The sequence below is a fragment of the Meles meles genome, chromosome 15 (assembly GCF_922984935.1).
Source record: "Meles meles chromosome 15, mMelMel3.1 paternal haplotype, whole genome shotgun sequence".
Taxonomy (NCBI): Eukaryota; Metazoa; Chordata; class Mammalia; order Carnivora; family Mustelidae; genus Meles; species Meles meles.
The window spans coordinates 21,794,250-21,813,606 of NC_060080.1; the positions used below are offsets into that span (position 1 = coordinate 21,794,250).

Consider the following 19,357-nt stretch of genomic DNA (forward strand, 5'->3'; position numbering starts at 1 on the left):
GGGTAATATTGTTTGGCTGAGAGGGGCATGTGGTTGAGAAATGGCACCAATATGGGGGCTGGCCATGCCACCTCCGTCCTATGTCAGCCTTTTACTACTATTTGGTTTCCTCGTTTCGGGGCTTCAGCTGCTCTTCTCTGGGAGACAGAGCAGGGAGCAGGTGGCAGCCAAGAGAGCCTCAGAGGTATGTGATGCAACCTGCCCTGGAAATCCACCGCTCCCCGTCCCTGCCTCTGAAGCCTTGGAAACTCCTACATCTTGGGCCAGGGGAGGAACTGGGTGGGGGAAGAGGGGAGTTGAGATAGTGCCTATGGATGTCTTCCTATAAGTGTAAATCATGCTCAATCCTGTTCCTTTCAGTTTCTTTCAACAAACCTTGACCTCCTGTTATATATGGTGGCGTACTAGACATTGAGGAAAAATAAAACCCCAACCCCACACTCTAGGAGCTCTAGGCGAACCTGGGGAGACAGAAGGATATATACATAATGAAAGAGAAAATGATAAGAGTTAATAGAGGTATAAATACTGCTGAAGAGGTTGGAGGCAGTCTTTTGAAGCACGGGGATCTATAAAATGCCTCTGGGGGAGCTCAGGTTTGAATTGTGCTTCAGAAGAAGGGAAGAGCTTTAAAGATGCATAGGGTGGATGGAAGAAAGTAGGGAAGACTTTCCAGATGGAAGGAATGGATTGGGGAAAAGCAGGGGAAACTGAAGAGTGTTGGATATGTTTGAAGAGAGGACACCTATGTAGTTGGAATGTAGAAGTATAGGGAGGTCAGTGAGAGAAAAATCTGGAAAATTGACAGAGGTGACATTGTAGAGGGCTTTCCATGCCAGGCTGAAGAGTTCGTATATATATATATTCATTCTATATGCAATGGAAAGATGTCAAGGGGTGCCTGGATGGCTCAGTTGGTCTTTGACTCTTGATTTAGGCTCAGGTCATGATCTCAGGGGTGTGAGATCAAGCCCTGCATCATGCCTTGTGCTCAGCAGGGAGTCTGGCTCTCTCCCTTCCTCCTTTCTCCCTCCCCTCCCCCTGCTCCACGCTCTCTCTCAAATAAATAAGTAAATCTTAAAAAAAATGTCAAAGGTCTTTTTAAAAAAAAAAAAGATTTTGTTTATTTCCTTGGCAGACAGAGATCACAAGCAGGCAAAGAGGCAGGCAGAGAGAGAGGGGGAAGGAGGCTCCCTGCTGAGCAGAGAGCCCGATGCGGGGCTGGATCCCAGGACCCTGAGATCATGACCTGAGCCGAAGGCAGAGGCTTTACCCACTGAGCCACCCAGGCACCCATAAATAAAATCTTTAAAAAATAATAATAAATACCTCAAAATAAAATGGACTTTTCAAAAAAAAAGGTTTTTCTATATTGACCTTTTATCTAAAAATCTTGCTAAATTTGCTTATCAATCCTGAAAATTTATCAGTAGATGCTTTTCGAAAAGCATATTGTGATTCCCTACACAGTCACAATGTCTGCATATGATAACTTTATTTCTTCCTTTCTAATCCTATCACTTCTATTTCTTCTCCTTGCTTTATTGCATGGAGTAGGATTCCCAGTACTATGTTCAGTAGATAGTGGGGATTTTTATCTTCTTTTTTTAGAAGGTGGGACACGTGGGTGGTTCAGTTGGTTAAGCAGCTGCCTTTGGCTCAGGTCATGATCCCAGCATCCTGGGATCGAGTCCCACATCGGGCTCCTTGCTCCGCGGGGAGCCTGCTTCTCCCTCTGCCTCTGCCTGCCACTCTGTCTGCTTGTGCTCACTCTCGCTCCTCTCTCTCTCTCTGACAAATAAATAAAAAATCTTAAAAAACAAACAAACAAACAAAAACCTTTAGAGGAAGGTTTTCTTTAATTCACCATTTATGTGTAATGTTTGCTGTGTGGTTTTTGTAAATATCATTTAGCAGATGAAGAAAGCTCCCTTTTACTTCTGGTTTGCTAACAATTTTATCAAGCACTTTTTCTGCCTCTATCTAGATGTTCATACAATTTTTCTTGTTTATTCTATTAAAGTGCTGAATTACAATGAATTTTTAAAATATTAAACCAACTGTGAATTCCTGAAACAAATATGACATGTTTGCGATACTGTTCATGATCCTTTTTATATATTGTTGGATCAAGTTTGCCGATATTAAGTTTAGGAATTTTGCGTCTGTTTCCATGAAAGAGACTGACCTGTGAGTTTTCCTTTCTAATAATGTCTTGATCAGATTCTAGAATCAAGGTTAATTCAGCCTCCTAAAGTAAAGGGAGAAGTAACATTTCTTTTCTACCTCATTAGCATAACCAAGACATTCCTAATACTCAGGAAATTCCCAGTGTTTTTGAAGCTATGTGTCAGGAGTCTGGGACAAACACCAGATGTGTTCTTTATTATAACACCACACACACACACACACACACACACACACACACACAGAGCGGGAAGTGGGGGCAGGGAGAGAGATATTGAAAAATTGGCTGATATTAATATATTTGTGGAGGCTGATAAATCCCAACTTCTTGAGGCAGGCTGGAAACTTAGGCAGGGTTTCTATTTTCAATCATTTTTAAAAAAATTAAATTATTTATTTAAAAAATATTTTATTTATTTATTTGACAGAGAGAGAGATACAGTGAGAGAGGGAACACAAGCAAGGGGAGTGGGAGAGGGAGAAGCAGGCTTCCAGCTGGGCAGGGAGCCAGATGTGGGGCTTGATCCCAGGACCCTGGGATCATGACCCAAGTAGAAGGCAGACGCTTGACGACTGAACCACCTAGGTACCCCTAAGCATCCAACTCCTGATCTCAGCTTAGGTCTTGATATTGATCTTTATCTTGATCTTAGGGTCATGAGGTCAAGCTCTCCATTGGGCCCAGTATGGAGCCAACTTAAAAGAAAAATACAACTGATTTTTGTGTGTTGATACTGCATTCTGTAACTTTGCTAAATTCATTTATTAGTCCTAATTGGGTTTTGTGTGTGTGTGTGTGTGTATGTGTGTGTGTGTGTGTATTCTTTACGATTTTCTGTAAATAAGATTATGTTGTCTATGAATAGAGATAGAGATTGTTTAACTTTTCCTTTCCAAAGGAAAGGATGGCTTTTATTTTTCTTACCTAATTGCTCTGGTTGGAGTTTCTAGCACAATGTTAAAGAAAAGTAGTGAAATGGAGCATCCTTTTCTGTTCACTGCCTTAAAAGAAAAGCTCTCAGGCTTTCGCTATGGAGAATGGTATTAGCTATGGGATTTTCATTAATACCCCTTACTATATTGAGGAAATTCCCTTCTATCCCTGTTTGTGGAGTGTCTTTATTTTTTTTTTATTAAATCATGAATAGGTGTTGGATTTTGGCAATCCTTTTACTCCACCAGTCGAGAATATGGTCCAGCTTTTTTCCCCTTTGTGTTATTAATGTGGTGTATCACACTGATTTACTTTCTTATGTTGAACCACCATTCTTGGGAGAATTTCTGCTTTTAACACTTTTATTCAACATTGTTTACCTAAAACATTTGGCAATATTATGAATAGTATTATGTAGGCTCTTATAATATACTCTCTGTGACTGATGTCATGATTCAAAAGGGAGAAATAAAAATTGTTTTATTTGAGGGGCGCCTGGGTGGCTCAGTGGTTTAAGCCACTGCCTTCGGCTCAGGTCATGATCTCAGGGGCCTGGGATCGAGTCCCGCATCGGGCTCTCTGCTCCGCGGGGAACCTGCTTCCTCCTCTCTCTCTGCCTGCCTCTCTGCCTACTTGTGATCTCTCTCTGTCAAATACATAAATACAATCTTTAAAAAAATTGTTTTATTTGAAATGGTAACAAACATAATTTCTGCCTTTAAAGTGACTTGGAACATGCTTGCAAAAAACTCAGGAGATCACGTTACTGATTGGGAAATTCTGGCCTAAAGGATAAAATTAAAATTCCATCATTTGGCAAAATCTGGCTTCCACTTCTATTTTCAGCTTTTGTCTTAGCAAATGTGCACCTGACACTCATGACTTTATAATCTTCTTGATGATGTTGCTTTTGACTTGCCTGGAATGCTCTTTTTTCACGTCAAAACTTTCTGCTGATTCTTCAGACTCCAGTACAAATGGCCACTTCTTGAGTAATTTTTCCCATCTCTCCCAGGCGGTTAATCACTGTCCTTTTATTCTCTAACACTTCTATTTCTGTTATATATATATATTAATATATCTATAAATTTTAATAAATATATTTATAGATATATTTACATGTTTCTGTTATATATTTATTTATATATTATTTATGTGTTATATATTTACCACACTGTATTATAACTTAGCTGTTTAGACATCTATTTTCCCTATGAATGTGAATTCCCAGAATACAGGGGTCATATTTATCTTTGTAGTCCTAGCACCGAACTTAATGCCTAGAACTTAGTAAGCACTCATTAAATGATCTATGAATACATGATGGGGTGCCAGTTGTGCTGTGGTTATGGACACCAACTGTATCAATATTTGTGTCTGTGAAAGGAAATGTGCTCTTGATTCTCTAACCTAGAACATTTTCTGATTTTATTTTTTTCTCTTTGTGCCTCTCTAGACTTCAAAGCAGCATAAATTGAAAAAGATCCAGAAACTCACAGGTCAGAAAGATCCTGTCCTTTATTCTTCAGTTCAAGGCTAATGACAAATCAAGTGTGGGTCTGCTTTAAAACTCCAGACTTTAATAACAGGTTGAGGGAGGGAATTTGAGAAAGATTATGTAAATGAAAGAAATGTGCTTATTCTTTCTAGCATCTCCAAAGACACTAGATTCTTTTTAGCAATTTCCAAAGAGATGTAAACTGATAATTCTTCCTATGCTTCCTTTCCCCATGCTTTCTTGCCTAATTTTTCTTTTGTGTAGAACTCAAAGTATCAGGAAAGAAATTTGGTGAGATTAATGTTTGGTGCAGGAAGTTCTGATAAATTTTCCCCTGTCATAGGCACTAGATAGACTCCTTTGGGGAAAAAATATGTGTTATGAACTTTGGTTCCCCTACTCCAACTCCCTACATGCATGATTCTTCCTGCTCTTTCCAACAGCTTAATCTACTACATGGTGAAGGCAGCATAGTAGAGTTCAAAATATGAAAACTTGAGACCTGGGTTAAGTCTGAGCTCTACCATTAATTAACTTAATGATCCTAGGCATGATTTCACCTTTGTTGTTATTTTATCTGTAAAACAAGGGGGTGGAACAAGGTAGAGGTGGTAACAACAATTAGGGTGCTAAAAGCTTCTTTACCTCTGCTCCCAGCTTCCCAGTGGGAAGAAAATCTTAGGATGAGCTGCTCTGAATCTAATCAGACACAGTGAGTAGAGTTGACCTTCACTATCTATTCCTCCTCTCTTCAGCTTACTCTACTGATAAACTCTGTATGAGTTAGGAGAAAGGTACCTAGTACTGTTTTACTTCCCTCACAATGATAGCTGTTCCTTTTCTAAGTGAAGTCACTATTCTTATTGGTTTCCTTACTAGTACTTTAATATCACTTCAGTGACATTGACCTACTCTTGTGTCCAGCTTTTCAGGTCTCCCTATGGGATGGGCCGAGGAGTCCATCCACTTCTGGTCCATGGACAGAAGTCTTCATCAGATCTTCCAACATCTGGAATGTGCAAGGTCAGGGAAGGTCGTTTCTGGGAGGAGGTTGGATGGTGGGAGTTTTTGTTTTTGTCTTACGTAAACTCTACCCACAATGTGGGGGTTGAATTCTTGAGATCAAGAATTGCATGCTCTACCAGCTGAGCTAGCCAGATGCCCCAAAGGTGGTAGAACTTTTAAGAGGGAGGGAGGAAGAGACCAAAGAAGGGAGGTAGTAGAGAGGGAAAGAGGGAGGGAAAAAGAGAGGGAAAAGAGAGATTGTTAGTTGGTTGCTTATTTACTTAGTTTTGGCGGTGGGGATAAATTCTAGGTCCAAAGGTTTTGTCCATGGATCATTTCTGACTGGAATGGAGACCCATACCTTCCTCTCCTCCTGGTAGAGGAATTCTTTACATAAGTAATTGATATTGGGGAAAACAACCTCTTTTGTTGTTATTGTTCTCCCTCAGGCCAAAATATTTCACATTTGAAATAGCCGTTACCTTTCCCTTTTCCTACTTTTTCCGGCCTCAAAGCAAATGGAAACTTTTCTTTATTTCTTAGATCAAGTCTTATGGAAATGTGTTTGCCTGAATCACAGGATGTGATTTCTTCCTCCACCTCCTCTGTGCTTGTGGCTCAGGAGCCTGTTCTACCCTGTTGTGGCTGTAAGAAGGCAAAACATTCTACTAAGGACAGCAGCTCCTCTGGATCATTATGCAACAACTCCAGCCTGTCCCACCTTCCCGTCTTTTCTGAAGGAACAACCTGGCAATTCTGGAGCCATGGTTTACCTATTTCCCCCAAAAACCAGTCTTCCCTGTTCAGGAGCAAAGGCACACCCCTGCCTCCTTTTCAGCTCTCAGAGTTTGGGAGATCAAGACTTTTACAGAGTGTGGCAGCTCTTTCACCCTTAAGGTCCCAAAACTCTTTTATCGACTCTATGTTTGAATCCCCAGATCTCTGCCAACAAGAAAAAACAAAGAATGGGGGAGAGAGCAAGAGTCATTTGACATTGGATCATGGGCCAGATTTTATTTTCACCAAGGCAAGACCATGATTCTCGGGGTGGGCTCCAATCTGGCTCTCTCCTTTGGCTAGTTGGGAGTTAGAGGGACATATGGCTTGGAAGGTTGATACTTTGAGGGAACAAACAGTGCCTCTGCCTGTGAGGGAATCATGGGCAATGCTGAATTATTTAACTGAGACACAAGGAGGAGTTCCTGAACCAGAGAAACCTCAAATCCAGGTATCTATGCCCCTTCATCAAAGCACTGAACAAAGTCTCTACAATAAATTCCCAAACTGTCCATCATTTCAGCTCCATGTGAATATTGGAGTGGAATCTGGATTAAATAGAACAGAAACAAAAATTTCACAGTCACTTATCCCAGGGAAGCAGTCACAACTTGGGGATGGCCTGCAAATCCTTAAATCCAGGCCCTTAGTTACATCATTGGGCACTCCACTTCCCAAAAGTTCAGGATCTGACCTAATTCCAGAGAAAACCACTGGACTGCAGAAGGAGCCAAAACATGTCCTAGAACTTAATATAGAGCAGAGGGTCATAGGTCTTCTGAAAAAAAGGATTCTGCAGCATACGTCCCACATGACTAATGTGGAATTGACCCCAAGGCTACCATGTCAAGTTACAGATAGTATAAAGGTAACTCCTTTAGCATTACTTCAAGTCATGGATTCAATGGGGATGATCCCAGAATCACATTCAGAAGTGATAGAATCTGTGGGTTTGTTCCCACAGCCACGAGACAAAGTTGGGAAACCAATGGAAACCACAAAAAAAGTGAGTGTAAGCACTAAACCATCATATCAAGTCACCGAATCAGTGGAGGTAACACCAAGTGCTCAGCATCAAGTTATGGAATCCAAGATGACCTCCAGATCACTGAATCAAGTCACAGATAATGTGACGGTAACTCCTGCAGCATTGCTTCAAGTCATGGATTCTATGGGGGTGATTAATGGATCACATCCACATATCATAAAACCAGTGGGAATAACCCCAAGAACACCATCTCAAGCCTTGAAATCAGAGGAAATCACCACTTCGTTGGACCGTAAAGTCATACCATCAGGAAAGATGCATCCAAAGGCACAATATACAGTTGTGGAAACTGTGGAAATGACTTTTGGGCCACATCCTAAAGTTACTGAATCAGTGAATATAACCTCAAAGCCACAAAGTCAAATCACAGGACCATTGAAGATTCCTCCAGGGCCCATATGTCAAAAGACACGATCGTTGGAAATGATCTCCAGTCCATTGCATCAAGTTACTGATTACACGAAAGTTACTCCAGGGGCAGTATTACAAACTATGGATTTCATGGGAATAATTCCACCAGCACCACCACATGTTATAGAATCTGGAGATTCACAGGCTGAAATTGCAACGTTGGCCCCAGGAGCAACTCAACCAGTTGGTTTGACATCTTCTAGCTCTCCTCCTACTATTGGTCCACCTGGAGTTGTAGGATCTGTGGGTTTACCTCCAAAGCCACCACTTAAAGTCACAGAATCAGTAGGGATGATTCCAATACCATCACATCAATCCATACACTCTTAAAAGGCAAATCCAGTAGCACTGGGGTCATCCATGGGAATGATCATAACACCACAATCACAAGTTGTGGAAACTCAGGATTGGACCTCAAGGCCAGTATCTCAAGTCAGTAAACCTCTGGAGTTGACTCCTGGGTCATGGATTCAAGTGCGAGACTCTGTGGACATGACTCCACAACCACATGTTCAAGGCACAAAAACTATAGCATTAACCCCAGGGCTACCTCATCAGGTCATGGAATCTCCAAGTTTGACCCCAAGGCATCAAATCTTAGAATCTTCAGAGATGAGTCCAAGGCAAAGCCATCAAATGATGAAAACTATGGGGTTGGCTTCTGACCCCATAATCAGAAATCTGACTGAGTCAAAACAGTCACAGCATCAAATAATGGAACATTTAGGGGCAGTCCCAAGATCACTGGGTCAAAGAACAGCATCTAAGGAAATGAGCCCAAAGCCACTGCATCAAGTCACAGAATCTGCAGTAATGACCACTACATCTCTACTTCCAGGTGCAGAATATCTGGGGGTGAAGCCAATGCCACAACTTAAGACTGTGGATTCTATGAAGTTATCCCCAGGATTGCAAAATGTAAAATCTAGAGACATAACTCCAGGTTCGGTCCCACAGATGGTAAAATATGAACAGCCGATCCCAACTGTGAGCCCTACAGAATTGGCCCCAGAACTTCAACTGCAGACTGTAAAATCTAATGACTTGGCTCCTATTTCACAGCTGGAAAGTGGGAATTCTGTGCAGTTAGCCCCAGGGTCTCAGCTTCAAGGGGTGAAATCTATTCATTTTACCCTAGGAACGCAACAGCAAAGTGGAAAATCTGCTGAGTTAGCCCAGGAACCACAGCTGCAAAATAGGAAATCGCTAGATTTGACCCACAATTCAGTTGCAAGGTCTGGAATATGTTCATTTGGCCCTACCACCGAAGTTTTCAGATACAAAAGCTGTGGAGTTGATCCTAAGACCAACACAGGAAGATAAGAAATCCATGGAGTTTGCCCCAAAGCCATGGTTACAAGATGAAAGATCTAAGGAGACAGCCCTGGTCCTATTGCTTAAAGATGCAAAATGTCCTCAAATGGTAGAATGTAGAAATGTGATTCCTGAAACACAGGTGGAAAGTATGAAATACGAGGAGTCAAACTCAGGGGCATACTTCAAGAAGTAAAATCTGTAGAGCTGAACCTCAAGCCAAATCATCAAGCCACAGAACCTGAAGGATTAACCCCATGGCATCAAGGTTTGAAATCTTCAGGAATGATCACAGAGCCAGGATATCAAGGAGCAGAAGTAGAGTTGATTTCCGACCCTTGTCACCCCAGGAAAGAATCTACGGAGTTGACACGATCATCTTTAAGAAGGACTCCAGGGCCATTGACCCAGACTTCAGAATCTATGCAGGTGAACTCAGTGCCATTCCAAGGTGCTCTTGAGACAATGCTCCAAGGCATAAAAGCCTTGGAGACTCGAATGCCTCAACACATAATACAAGAACCTCCAGAGTTAGTACCAGGATCAGAGATGCAAGGAATGAATCCAGAAGTGTTGAACCCAGAGTCCCAAAGTGTGAAGTTTGTTCATCTGAATCTGGGACCATATTCAGAATTTATGAACTATAAGAAATTGACCCCAGAACCTCAATTTCAAGGCATGAAATCTGTGCCACTGACCCCAGAACCGCAGCCCCAAAGTACAAAACCTGAGGAGTTAACTCTAGGTCCATTAATGCATGGCAATAAAGTTGTGGATTTAACTGTACCACTGGAAGTATCTAACAGGTTGATTCCTGAAACAAGCTTACATGTTGAATCGAGGAAACTAAGCTTGGAACCACATTTACAAGCAACGACACCTTTGGGTCCAACTTCTAGACCAAGGCATCAAGACACAGCATCTGTAAAGTTAGCTTCTGAGACCTGGCCACAAGAGGAGGAATCTGTGAAACTAATCCCACAGCAAGTAACAGGAACTACTGGGATGATGCCCAGGCCATATTTTTTCAGAGATGACTCCGGGGCCAGGCCATCAAGACACAGAAACTGCACGGCTGTTTTCTGGGGCTTTGCTCCAAGTGGCATTAACACCAAAACCAACAGGTCAAGTTAGAGAATCTACAGGAATGACTCTAAAGCCACACCTTCAAGTTACTGAGCCTTCAGAGATACCCCTAAGGTCAGAATATGAAAACACAGAACCTTTTGGGTTGGCATTATCTCAAGTTGAAAATATCCAGGAGACAATGCCAGTACCACCATATTCAGTAAAAGGATCCCTGGACTTGACTTTAGGGCCACGAATGCAATATGAGAAATCAGAGCCACTAATGCAAAATTTGAAATCTGGGAAGTTAACCCCTGCGTCATCCCCAGTAGTGGTGGGACCTAAGCAATTTATCACAGGACCAAAACGACATGTTCCGGAGTTGACCCCAGAGCCACAGTTCCAGGGAGTAAAGTCTATGCAGCTGCATCCAGAGCCACAATCACAAGATGTGGAATATGTGAATTTAATCCAACAGCCAGCTACTACTGGAATGGTAGAATCTGAGAAGCTGGTACAAGAACCAATGCTACAACATATAATATTAGAGGAGTTGACTAAGGGGGCACAGCTTCAGGGTTGAAATTGATCCCAGGGCCACATTTGCAAAGTGTCAGATTTTCAAATTTACCTCCAGGACCACCTTTTCAAGGAGAAAAACCTGTAGATTTCATCTCAGGATCCCCACATCATAGTGTGAAATCTGATACACTGACACCAGGTTCCCCAGTGCAAGAAATCAAATTGTCAGATTTTACCCCAGGGCCAAAGCATCAAAGTGTTATGTCCATACAATTGTCTCCAGAACCAGAAACTCAAGGTATGAAATCTGTGGAACAAAACTCAGGACCACGCTTGCAAGATGTCAGATTTTCTGATTTGACCTTAGAACCAAAGCATCAAGGTTTGAAACATGTGCAATGTATACCGGGAACACTTAGGATTTGTAACAGAATCACCTTCGCCATTAAGCCAAGGGCTCTTGAGTGAAAATATGAAAACTCTTCTGTCTATTGAAGGATCACAGTTTCACAGCATGCAGTCTACGAAACTCACCTCAGAACTACAGTTTCAAGGTGTGAAGTCTCAGGAACTGAACCTAGGGCCAAGGCAGCAAGATGTCAAATTTTCTGAATTGACTTCAGGGCCAAATCTTCAATGTGTCAAATGTGGGGAGCAAACCCCAGGATCAGTGTTTAATGGTGTAAATTCTGTAGAGATGACTCCAGAATTAGCATTTCAAGATTCTAAATTAGCAAAGACGTCTCCAGGGCTTCAAGATATAAAACAGCTGGGGCTTACCCCAGGGCCATGGTTACAAGATGTCAAATTTTGTGATCTGACATCAGGAACTCAACCTCAAGGTGTGAAATCTTCAGAGTTAAACTCAGGGCCACAACTACAATATGTGAAATATTCTGAGTTAACCCCAAACCCAAAGATGCAAGGAGTAAGATCTGTGGGGTTGTTCCCAGGACCTCAAAAGCCAGTGGCCAAGCCTGATATGCTAGTACCAGAGACACTGTTGCAAGGTGTAAAAAATTTAGGGATGGACCAAATGTCCAACTTGGAAGGTAATATTTCTTCTAGAATTGTCTCCCAGCCAGAGAAACCAGATGAAAAATCTATGGGGTTGACTCCTGAGTCACAGTTGCCAAGCGGAAACTATTCGGAGTTGGCTAGAAGAACACAGTTACAAGGTATAAAATCTTCTGAATTGATCCAAGGGCCACGTGTGGGGGGTATGAAACCAATGGAGCTGACCCCAGACTCCAAACTTCAAGGTGTAAAATCTGAGTTGTTGACCTCGGAGCTGAAAGATGTGAAATCTGTGCTCTTAACTACAGGACAGGGTCTAAAAGGTACGAAATCTACTTTGCTAACCCCTAGTCCACAGCTGGAAGGTGAGAAATCTATGGAGAAAACTGCAGTGCCATGGATAGAATATGTCACACCTGTGAAAAGCACCAAAGACACCAAGCTTCAAGGTACAACTTCTGACTTGATTCTGCATGCAAGAATTCAAGATTCCACAGCTGTGGAGTTGGTCCGAAGAACACAACTGCAAGATGTGCAAACTGTGGAATTGAAATTTGAGCCCAAGATGGAAAGTGAGAAATCTGTGCCTTTTGCACCAGGGCCATTGCTCCAAGGGTCTGAACTGCAAGGCGTGAAACCCAAGGAACTGACTTTAGAGCCACAAACCCAAGATAGTAAATTTGTCGACACTACCCCATGTTTAAAGCATCAAAGTTTAAAATCTGTAGAGGAAACTCCAGATTCAGAGCCGCAATGTGTACAATCTGTAAAGTTGACCCCAAGGCTAAACAAGCAGGAAGTAAAATCTGTGAAAGTGACCAGAAGATTAAAGTTTCAAGGAGTAAAAACTGTGGATTTAGTCCCAAGGCAACAGTTTCAAGAGACGGCACTCATGAATTTAACTTCTGGGCCAGAATAGGATGGCACGATATCCGTAATCTCACCAAAGCAGCAATGTGTGAATTCAGAGCAGTTGAAGAGAGGGGCTAAGTCAGACAAGGGGCTGTCTTTGGAGTTAATTCCAGAGCTAAAATTTAAAGGTAAAAAATTAGTAGACCTCAATTTTGAGTTACAGTTTGGAAGTATGAAATCAGACTTGACTCCAGAATCAAATATTCAAGGTTTAAAACCTAAAGAATTCAAACCTGAACCACTTGAACCACAGTTGCAAAGCATAAAGTCTCCTAACTTGACCCCAGGGGCACCACTGCACCAAATTAAAGGCTCAGAGATCGCTTCAGAGCCACAGCTTTGTGTAAAAACCATTGAGTTAAAACAAGAGCCACTGCTTGAAAGTATGAGATGCATTCAGTGGATACCAGGACCTAAGTTCCAAGCTGTGAAATCTGTAGAGTTAAATCTCAGGTCACAGTCTCAAGGTGTTATATCTGTAGGGTTGAAATCTTCAACACGGTTAAGAGATGTGAAGTCATCTGAATTGACTCTAGGGTCAAAAACTCAAGGTGCGACATATACAGAGTTCAACCTTGGGCCACAGTTGCAGAACATGAAAACCCCTGGGGTGCTCCCAGGAACACAGCTGCAAAAAGGGAAGGTTTTGGCATCAACCTCAGAGCCACAGCTTCAAGATGTAAAAACTACTGAGTTCAAAACAGAGCCACAGCTGGAAGGAATGAGGTGTATCCAGTGGATACCAGGACCTGATGTCCAAGGTGTGAAGTCTATAGGGTTATAGTCTCAAGGTATCAAGTCTCTAGGGTTGAAACCTTTGATACAGTCAAGAGATAGAAAGTCATCTGCATTAACTCCAAGGCCAAAGCTCCAAGATACACAATCTTTGGCATCACTCTGGAATATAAGCTTCAAGACTGTGATTTGAAACCTTGCCTACAGGTTAGAAGTGTGAAATCATGTGAGCTGGCTTCAGGGTCAAAGCTCTGTGATATAAAATTTATGCCATTGAAATCTAGGCTTTGCATGCATGATAGGAAATCTAAATTGACTGCAAAACTAACGCTTCCAGACGTGAAACCCTTACAGTCATCCCCAGGAGCACAGCTTCAAGGTGTGAAGTCTCTGGTGCTTATGGAAGATCCACAGCTTCCTGGTGTGGAATCTGGGGTATTAAGCCAAGGGTCACAGTTACAAAGCAATACAACTATAGAATTGAACTTCCCACTACACTTGACAAGCATGAAGTCATCTGAATGGACTCTTTAGACAAAGCTTCAAGGTGTGAAATCTGAGAATTTCAACTCTCGGTCACAGTGGTGTGATCTAAAACCTTCTAAGTTGTCACCTGAGATAAAGTCCCAAGATTAGACATTTACTGAGTTAAATCCAAGTTCACAGTTGAAAGGTATAACATTTTCTACACTGATCACAGGAACAAAGATTCAAGGTACCAAATGTACAGATTTCAACCTTGGGCCATTGTTACAACATGGGAATTCTTCTGAAAGGACCTCAAAGACAAAGCTTCAAAATGTAAAACCTCAAGAAAGCTGTCCCACTCCCCAGGTGCAAGTTGTGAAATCTTCTGACCTGATCCTTGGATCGAAGCTTCAAAATGTGCCATTGGTGTTCAACCCTGACCCACAGTTTCAAGGAGTGAAATGTTCTAAATTATCTCAGAAACAAAGTTTCAAGATGTGGAATCTGTGAATGTCAAGCCTGGGCCACAGCTGAGAGGTGTGAAATCTTCTGAATTCATACAGGAGACCAAGCTTCAAAAAGTGAAGTCCGTGGATTTCAAGTCAGGCCCACAGTTGGAAGATAGGACATCTTCTAGTTTGATCATGGGTATAAAGCATCAAGATGTAAAATCTATGAATTTCAAGTCTGGACCACACCTGAAGGATGTGAAATCTTCACAACTGATTCCAAGGGAAAAGCTTCAAGGTGTGAAATCTGCAGAATTGAAAGCTCATCCAAAGTTACAAGGTGAGAAGTCTTCTGATTTGACCCTGGAGAGGAAATTTTCAGGTGTGAAAGCAGGCCCACAGTTAGAAGATGTGAAATGTTCTGAGTTGATCATGGGTATAAAGCTTCAAGATAAAAAATCGGCAGGGTTTGGTTCTAGATCACACTTGCAAGGTATGAGATCTTCTGAAGTGATCCCAGGGTCAAAACTTCAAGAAGTGAAACACTCTGAGTTCAACCATGGTCCAAAGTTACAAGGTGGGAAATCTGATTTAGTTCAGATGAGGAAGCTTCAAGGTGTGAAATCTGTGGAGTTCAACCCCAGACCACAGAGACAAGGTGAGAAATCTGATTTGATGTTAGAGTGCAGGCTCCAAGATTTGAAATCTGTTGAGTTAAAACCTGTTCTGCAATTACAAGGTGGACCATCTTCTGAGTTAACGCCAAAAACAAAGCTTCAAAGTGGAGAATCTGTGGAGTTCCTTACCAGACCCACGTGGCAAGACATAAAACCTCTTGAATTGACTCTAGGTGCAAAGACCCAAGATGTGAAATCTTTGGGGTTTAGGTCAGTCCCACAGTTACAAAATAGGAAATTGCCTATGTCGACACCAGGATCACACATTCAAGGCATGAAATCTCTGAAATTTAGCCCTGGGGCAAAGTTGCAAGGTGCAAAATCTCCCGAGTCTGTAAAGCTTCAAATAATGAAAACCACAGAGGTCAACCATGACCTAGAACTCCAGGTTGCAAAACCCTCTGAGTTAGCCTTGGAATCAAAGATTCACAATGTGATATCTTCCGAGTTCAATGCTGGGAAGCAGCGGCAAGAAGAGAAGTCTTTTAAGTTGAAACCACGGCCAGGGCTTCAAAGTGTGAAATTTGTGGTATACAACCCTGGACCACATTTGCCACATATAAAATCTTCAGAAGTGTGCAAAGAGACAGAGCTCCAAGATGGGAAATCTAAGGAATCCAATCCTGAGCAACAGTGGCAAGATGTTAAATCCTCTGAGTTATGCCAGGGATCAAGGCCTCAAGGTATGTCATCTTTCAAGTTCAATCCTGGGCCACAGTTACAAGAGATAAAACCTGAGTTGCAGACAGGAAGCTTCCATATGAGCAATTTCTGGAAACGAAGCATCAGCCTCAATTACAAGAAGGGAAATCCTCTGAATTTCATCCAGCCCCACAGCGTGAGTGCATGAATGTTAGGGCATTCAGTACTGGACCACAATTGAACGGTGTAAAATCTGAGTTGAATTCTGGAGCAGAGCCTCGAGGTATAAAATCCCAGGTGTTCTGCCCTGGGCCACCTTTGCAAGATGTGAATTCTTCTGCCTTTATTTCAAAACCAAAACTTCAGTGTGTAAATTCTGTTGGATGCAAATCTGAGCCACCCTTGCAAGGTATGAACCCTTCTGAACTAACTTCAGTTTCAAAACTTCAAGGTACAAAGTCTTCTGAGTTGAGTTCAGAGATCCCAAGGGAGACAACTGTGGTGTTCAACCTTGATCCACATTTGCAAGATTTGAAATCTGAATTGATTCCAGGGTCAAAGTTTCTTACTGGAGCACCTATGGAATGCAACCCTGAGCCACAGATGAAGTGTGTACATTCTTCTAAGTTGAATCCAGAGCCCAAATTACAACGTGCAAATTCTATGGGGGTGCAAACCTGGGCCACCTTTGCAAGGCGTACAGTCCTTTGAATTGACTTCAGGGACAAAATGTCAGGTACAGGATCTCAGGTAAATCCGGGGTCCAAGAATCAAAGTGAGACATCTATGGTGTTCAGCGCTGAACCACATTTACAAGATTTGAAATCCGAATTGATTCCAGGGTCAAAGTTTCTTGCTGGAGCACCTATGGAATGCAAACCTGGGCCACAGATGAAGTGTGTACATTCTTTTGAGTTGGATCCAGAGCCAAAGTTACAATGTGCTAATTCTATGGGGTCTGAACTCGGGCCACCTTTGCAAGGTATTCAATCTTTTGAGTTGACTTCAGCGGTTAAATGTCAAGGTATGGGATCTTTTGATTTGAATCTGGGGTCAGAAGTTCTAGGTATAAAATCTCTTATGTGCGACCCTGTGCAACATTTACAAAATGTGAAACATGAATTGAGGCCAGGGACAAAGTTTCAAGGTATAACATCACAAGAATCTATGGGTTCAACCTCTAAGCAATGGCTTCAAAGGGAGGAATCTTGAGATTTGTCCCCAAGGCAAACAGGTCAAGTTACAGGACATGCAGAATCTGTAGAGCTCACATCTGAGACATGGCAGAAAGGGGATGGACCAATGGGGCTGACACAGTCACAGAATCAAAGTATGAAATATTCACAGATAGCTCCAGGACTATAGGGTCAAATGACAGAGTTTATGAGGATTAGTCCATAGCCGCTAGATCAAGTCACAGGATCTACAAAGACACAGCTTCAAGCTGCTCAACCAATAGGAATAACCTCAGTAGACCCCTCAAAAGTTGTTGAATATGTGAAAGTGACTCCTGGGCCATCACTTCAGGTTGTAAAGTCTGTAGCATTAACACCAGGGGGAACCTCTCAAATGATAGACTATGTTGAACGGACTCCAAAAGTAGAAGATGTGAGACCTTCTGAGTTTACCTCAGGGCTATGGTTGCAAAGTGTAAAATCAAAGGAATTAACCACAGAGCCAACACACCAAATTTTGGATATAATGAAGTCGACAGGGTTTCAAATAGTAAAGACTGTGTTAATCCCAGGGCCACCACTTCAAATTGTAAAATCTGAGGAATTAGCACCACTACCAGTTCCTCAGATTCTAGAACAAATTGGAGTCTCCTTGGGATCAGCTACGGAAGTAATGGATTGTTTGGATTTCTTCCCAAGGCCATACCTTCAAGAAATGGTAGAACCGGTAGAACTAACTCTGAGGCCAAATACCGAAGAGAAATCTTCAGAATCACTCTCACAGCCAGCATTTTCTTTGGAGGAATCTACAGTGTTCACTCATGAACAAGGGCTTCAGGCTGTGAAAGGAATGGGGATAAAAGTACGGCCTCCTCAAATCATGCAACGTGGGGATTTGAATCTAGTACAAGTATATCAGAATAGGGAATCTGAGGATTTTATTTCAAGAGAGGAGTTACAAATAGGGATTTATTTCTCTAGGTTTCTACAGAACTCTTCAAACTCACTCATGAAGGGTTGAAGTTCTTATCAAGGATTTTTGAGTCCCAACACTGTCTCGAGCCAAGTTATCTTCCCCAGGCCAAGACTGACTTGTCAGAACAGTTCCAGTTGCTATAAGATCTGCAGCTATAGAGGCAAAACTGTTAAGGAGTCAAATACTCCCCCATGTACCTCCACTGTAACTTCAGGTCTGGTTTTAAAATACCCTATCTGTCTACAGTGTGGCGGATGTGTAGAATTTAATTGCTATCATAAATTACAGGGCACTTTGGGGCCTTACCTTCTTATCTACCCACAGCTCCACCTTGTAAGCACTCCTGAAGGCCATCGAGAGATTAGGTTGCATCTTGGCTTTAGGTTGCAAACTGGAAAAAGATCCTAAGTCCCAAAGTATCACAGAAGAGCCAGATCCATCACACCAAGGATTTCTATATCACCATCACTAAGGAAAGCTAAAGTCTATATTTGAGCTTCCAAGAGTCCTACTTCTACAATAGATTTCCAGTCTGTGTCTTCCCAGTTCCCTGCTCCTGTGCAAGTCCACATCAGGCAAAGACAGTATAGGAGCCCTGCCCTAGCAAGAAAGACAATTGGAGGGCCAGGGCACTATGAGTTTACTCAAGTTCACTTTCTACCAGAGAGTTACTCTGAAAGCAATCAGGATGAAAAATGGGCTAAAAGGAGAACCAAAAAGACGCATAGTTGAAAATACCCAAAGAAAAGAATCACTAAGGGAGGCAGAACACAAAACACAAAGTTCTACACAAATGGTAGAACCACAATACAGAGTTCTTCTCGGGATTTACCAGCCCAGTTAAGAGGGAAGAGGAATGGAGCATCTCAGACAACTACTGCCTCTTCAAAAAGACAATCTAAGAAATCCTGCCAACCCAAATTCATTCAACTGCTTTTTCAAGGTCTAAAGCAAGCATTCCAGACAGCACACAGAATTATGGCTTTTGCTGGACAGAAGCCTGAGGACAGGTCAAGGCAGACCGTTTGCTTTCAAGCAAAAACCACCATCCAAAACAAAAAGCCAGAGCTTATTCCTCATCAGGACGTATCAAAAGAGATAGAATGTCAGTTGTTAAGCTAAAGCCAACAGACATAACCACTAAGCAGGAGAAGATGTTATGGGAAGAAAAACAGCAATTCAGATCAGCTCAACAACCAAAAAGAGGTAGCTCTTTCCAACTTAGACATACCCACCTACCCAAGCCCATAATTTCTGAAAGAAGTGCTATTTTCAAAACCACTTCAGTCGGACAGCCTGTGGTTATTGTTCAAAATGACAATAGCAGCAAAGGTGAGAAAAACTCCTACAGATGTGAACTCTCTAGCCAGGAGTCCAAGAACTCCAAAATAGGAACCAGAGTTCAAGTCAGAGGGAGAAATCTACATGGTTCACTTAAGAGAACCTCACACAGACACCTTAAAGAGAAACTCACACCCAAGAAGTGAATCCACTGTAGCTTCTTAAGGAAGAGAACCCCATGTAATTCCTCTGAAAGGAGCC

At 42.1% G+C, this 19,357-nt stretch overlaps 1 protein-coding gene and 2 pseudogenes across 1 annotated transcript; all 3 read left to right on the top strand.

Annotated features, from left to right (window-relative positions):
* Positions 1 to 40: 40 nt before the first annotated feature.
* LOC123925638 lies at positions 41 to 15,761 on the top strand (the record flags this gene model as incomplete). The annotated part of the gene is given in 12 exon segments (XM_045979027.1): positions 41 to 184; positions 4,578 to 4,656; positions 5,277 to 5,331; positions 5,544 to 5,642; positions 6,168 to 8,004; positions 9,071 to 9,359; positions 9,362 to 9,799; positions 10,338 to 10,817; positions 10,820 to 11,177; positions 11,179 to 13,589; positions 13,592 to 14,143; positions 14,392 to 15,761. Coding segments are annotated over 12 exon segments (8,112 nt in total), but the record flags the coding sequence as incomplete, so codon positions are not given.
* A 1-nt stretch (position 15,762) lies between these two features.
* LOC123925639 lies at positions 15,763 to 16,662 on the top strand (annotated as a pseudogene).
* A 78-nt stretch (positions 16,663 to 16,740) lies between these two features.
* On the top strand, positions 16,741 to 17,860 carry LOC123925640 (annotated as a pseudogene).
* The last annotated feature ends 1,497 nt before the right edge of the window (positions 17,861 to 19,357 follow it).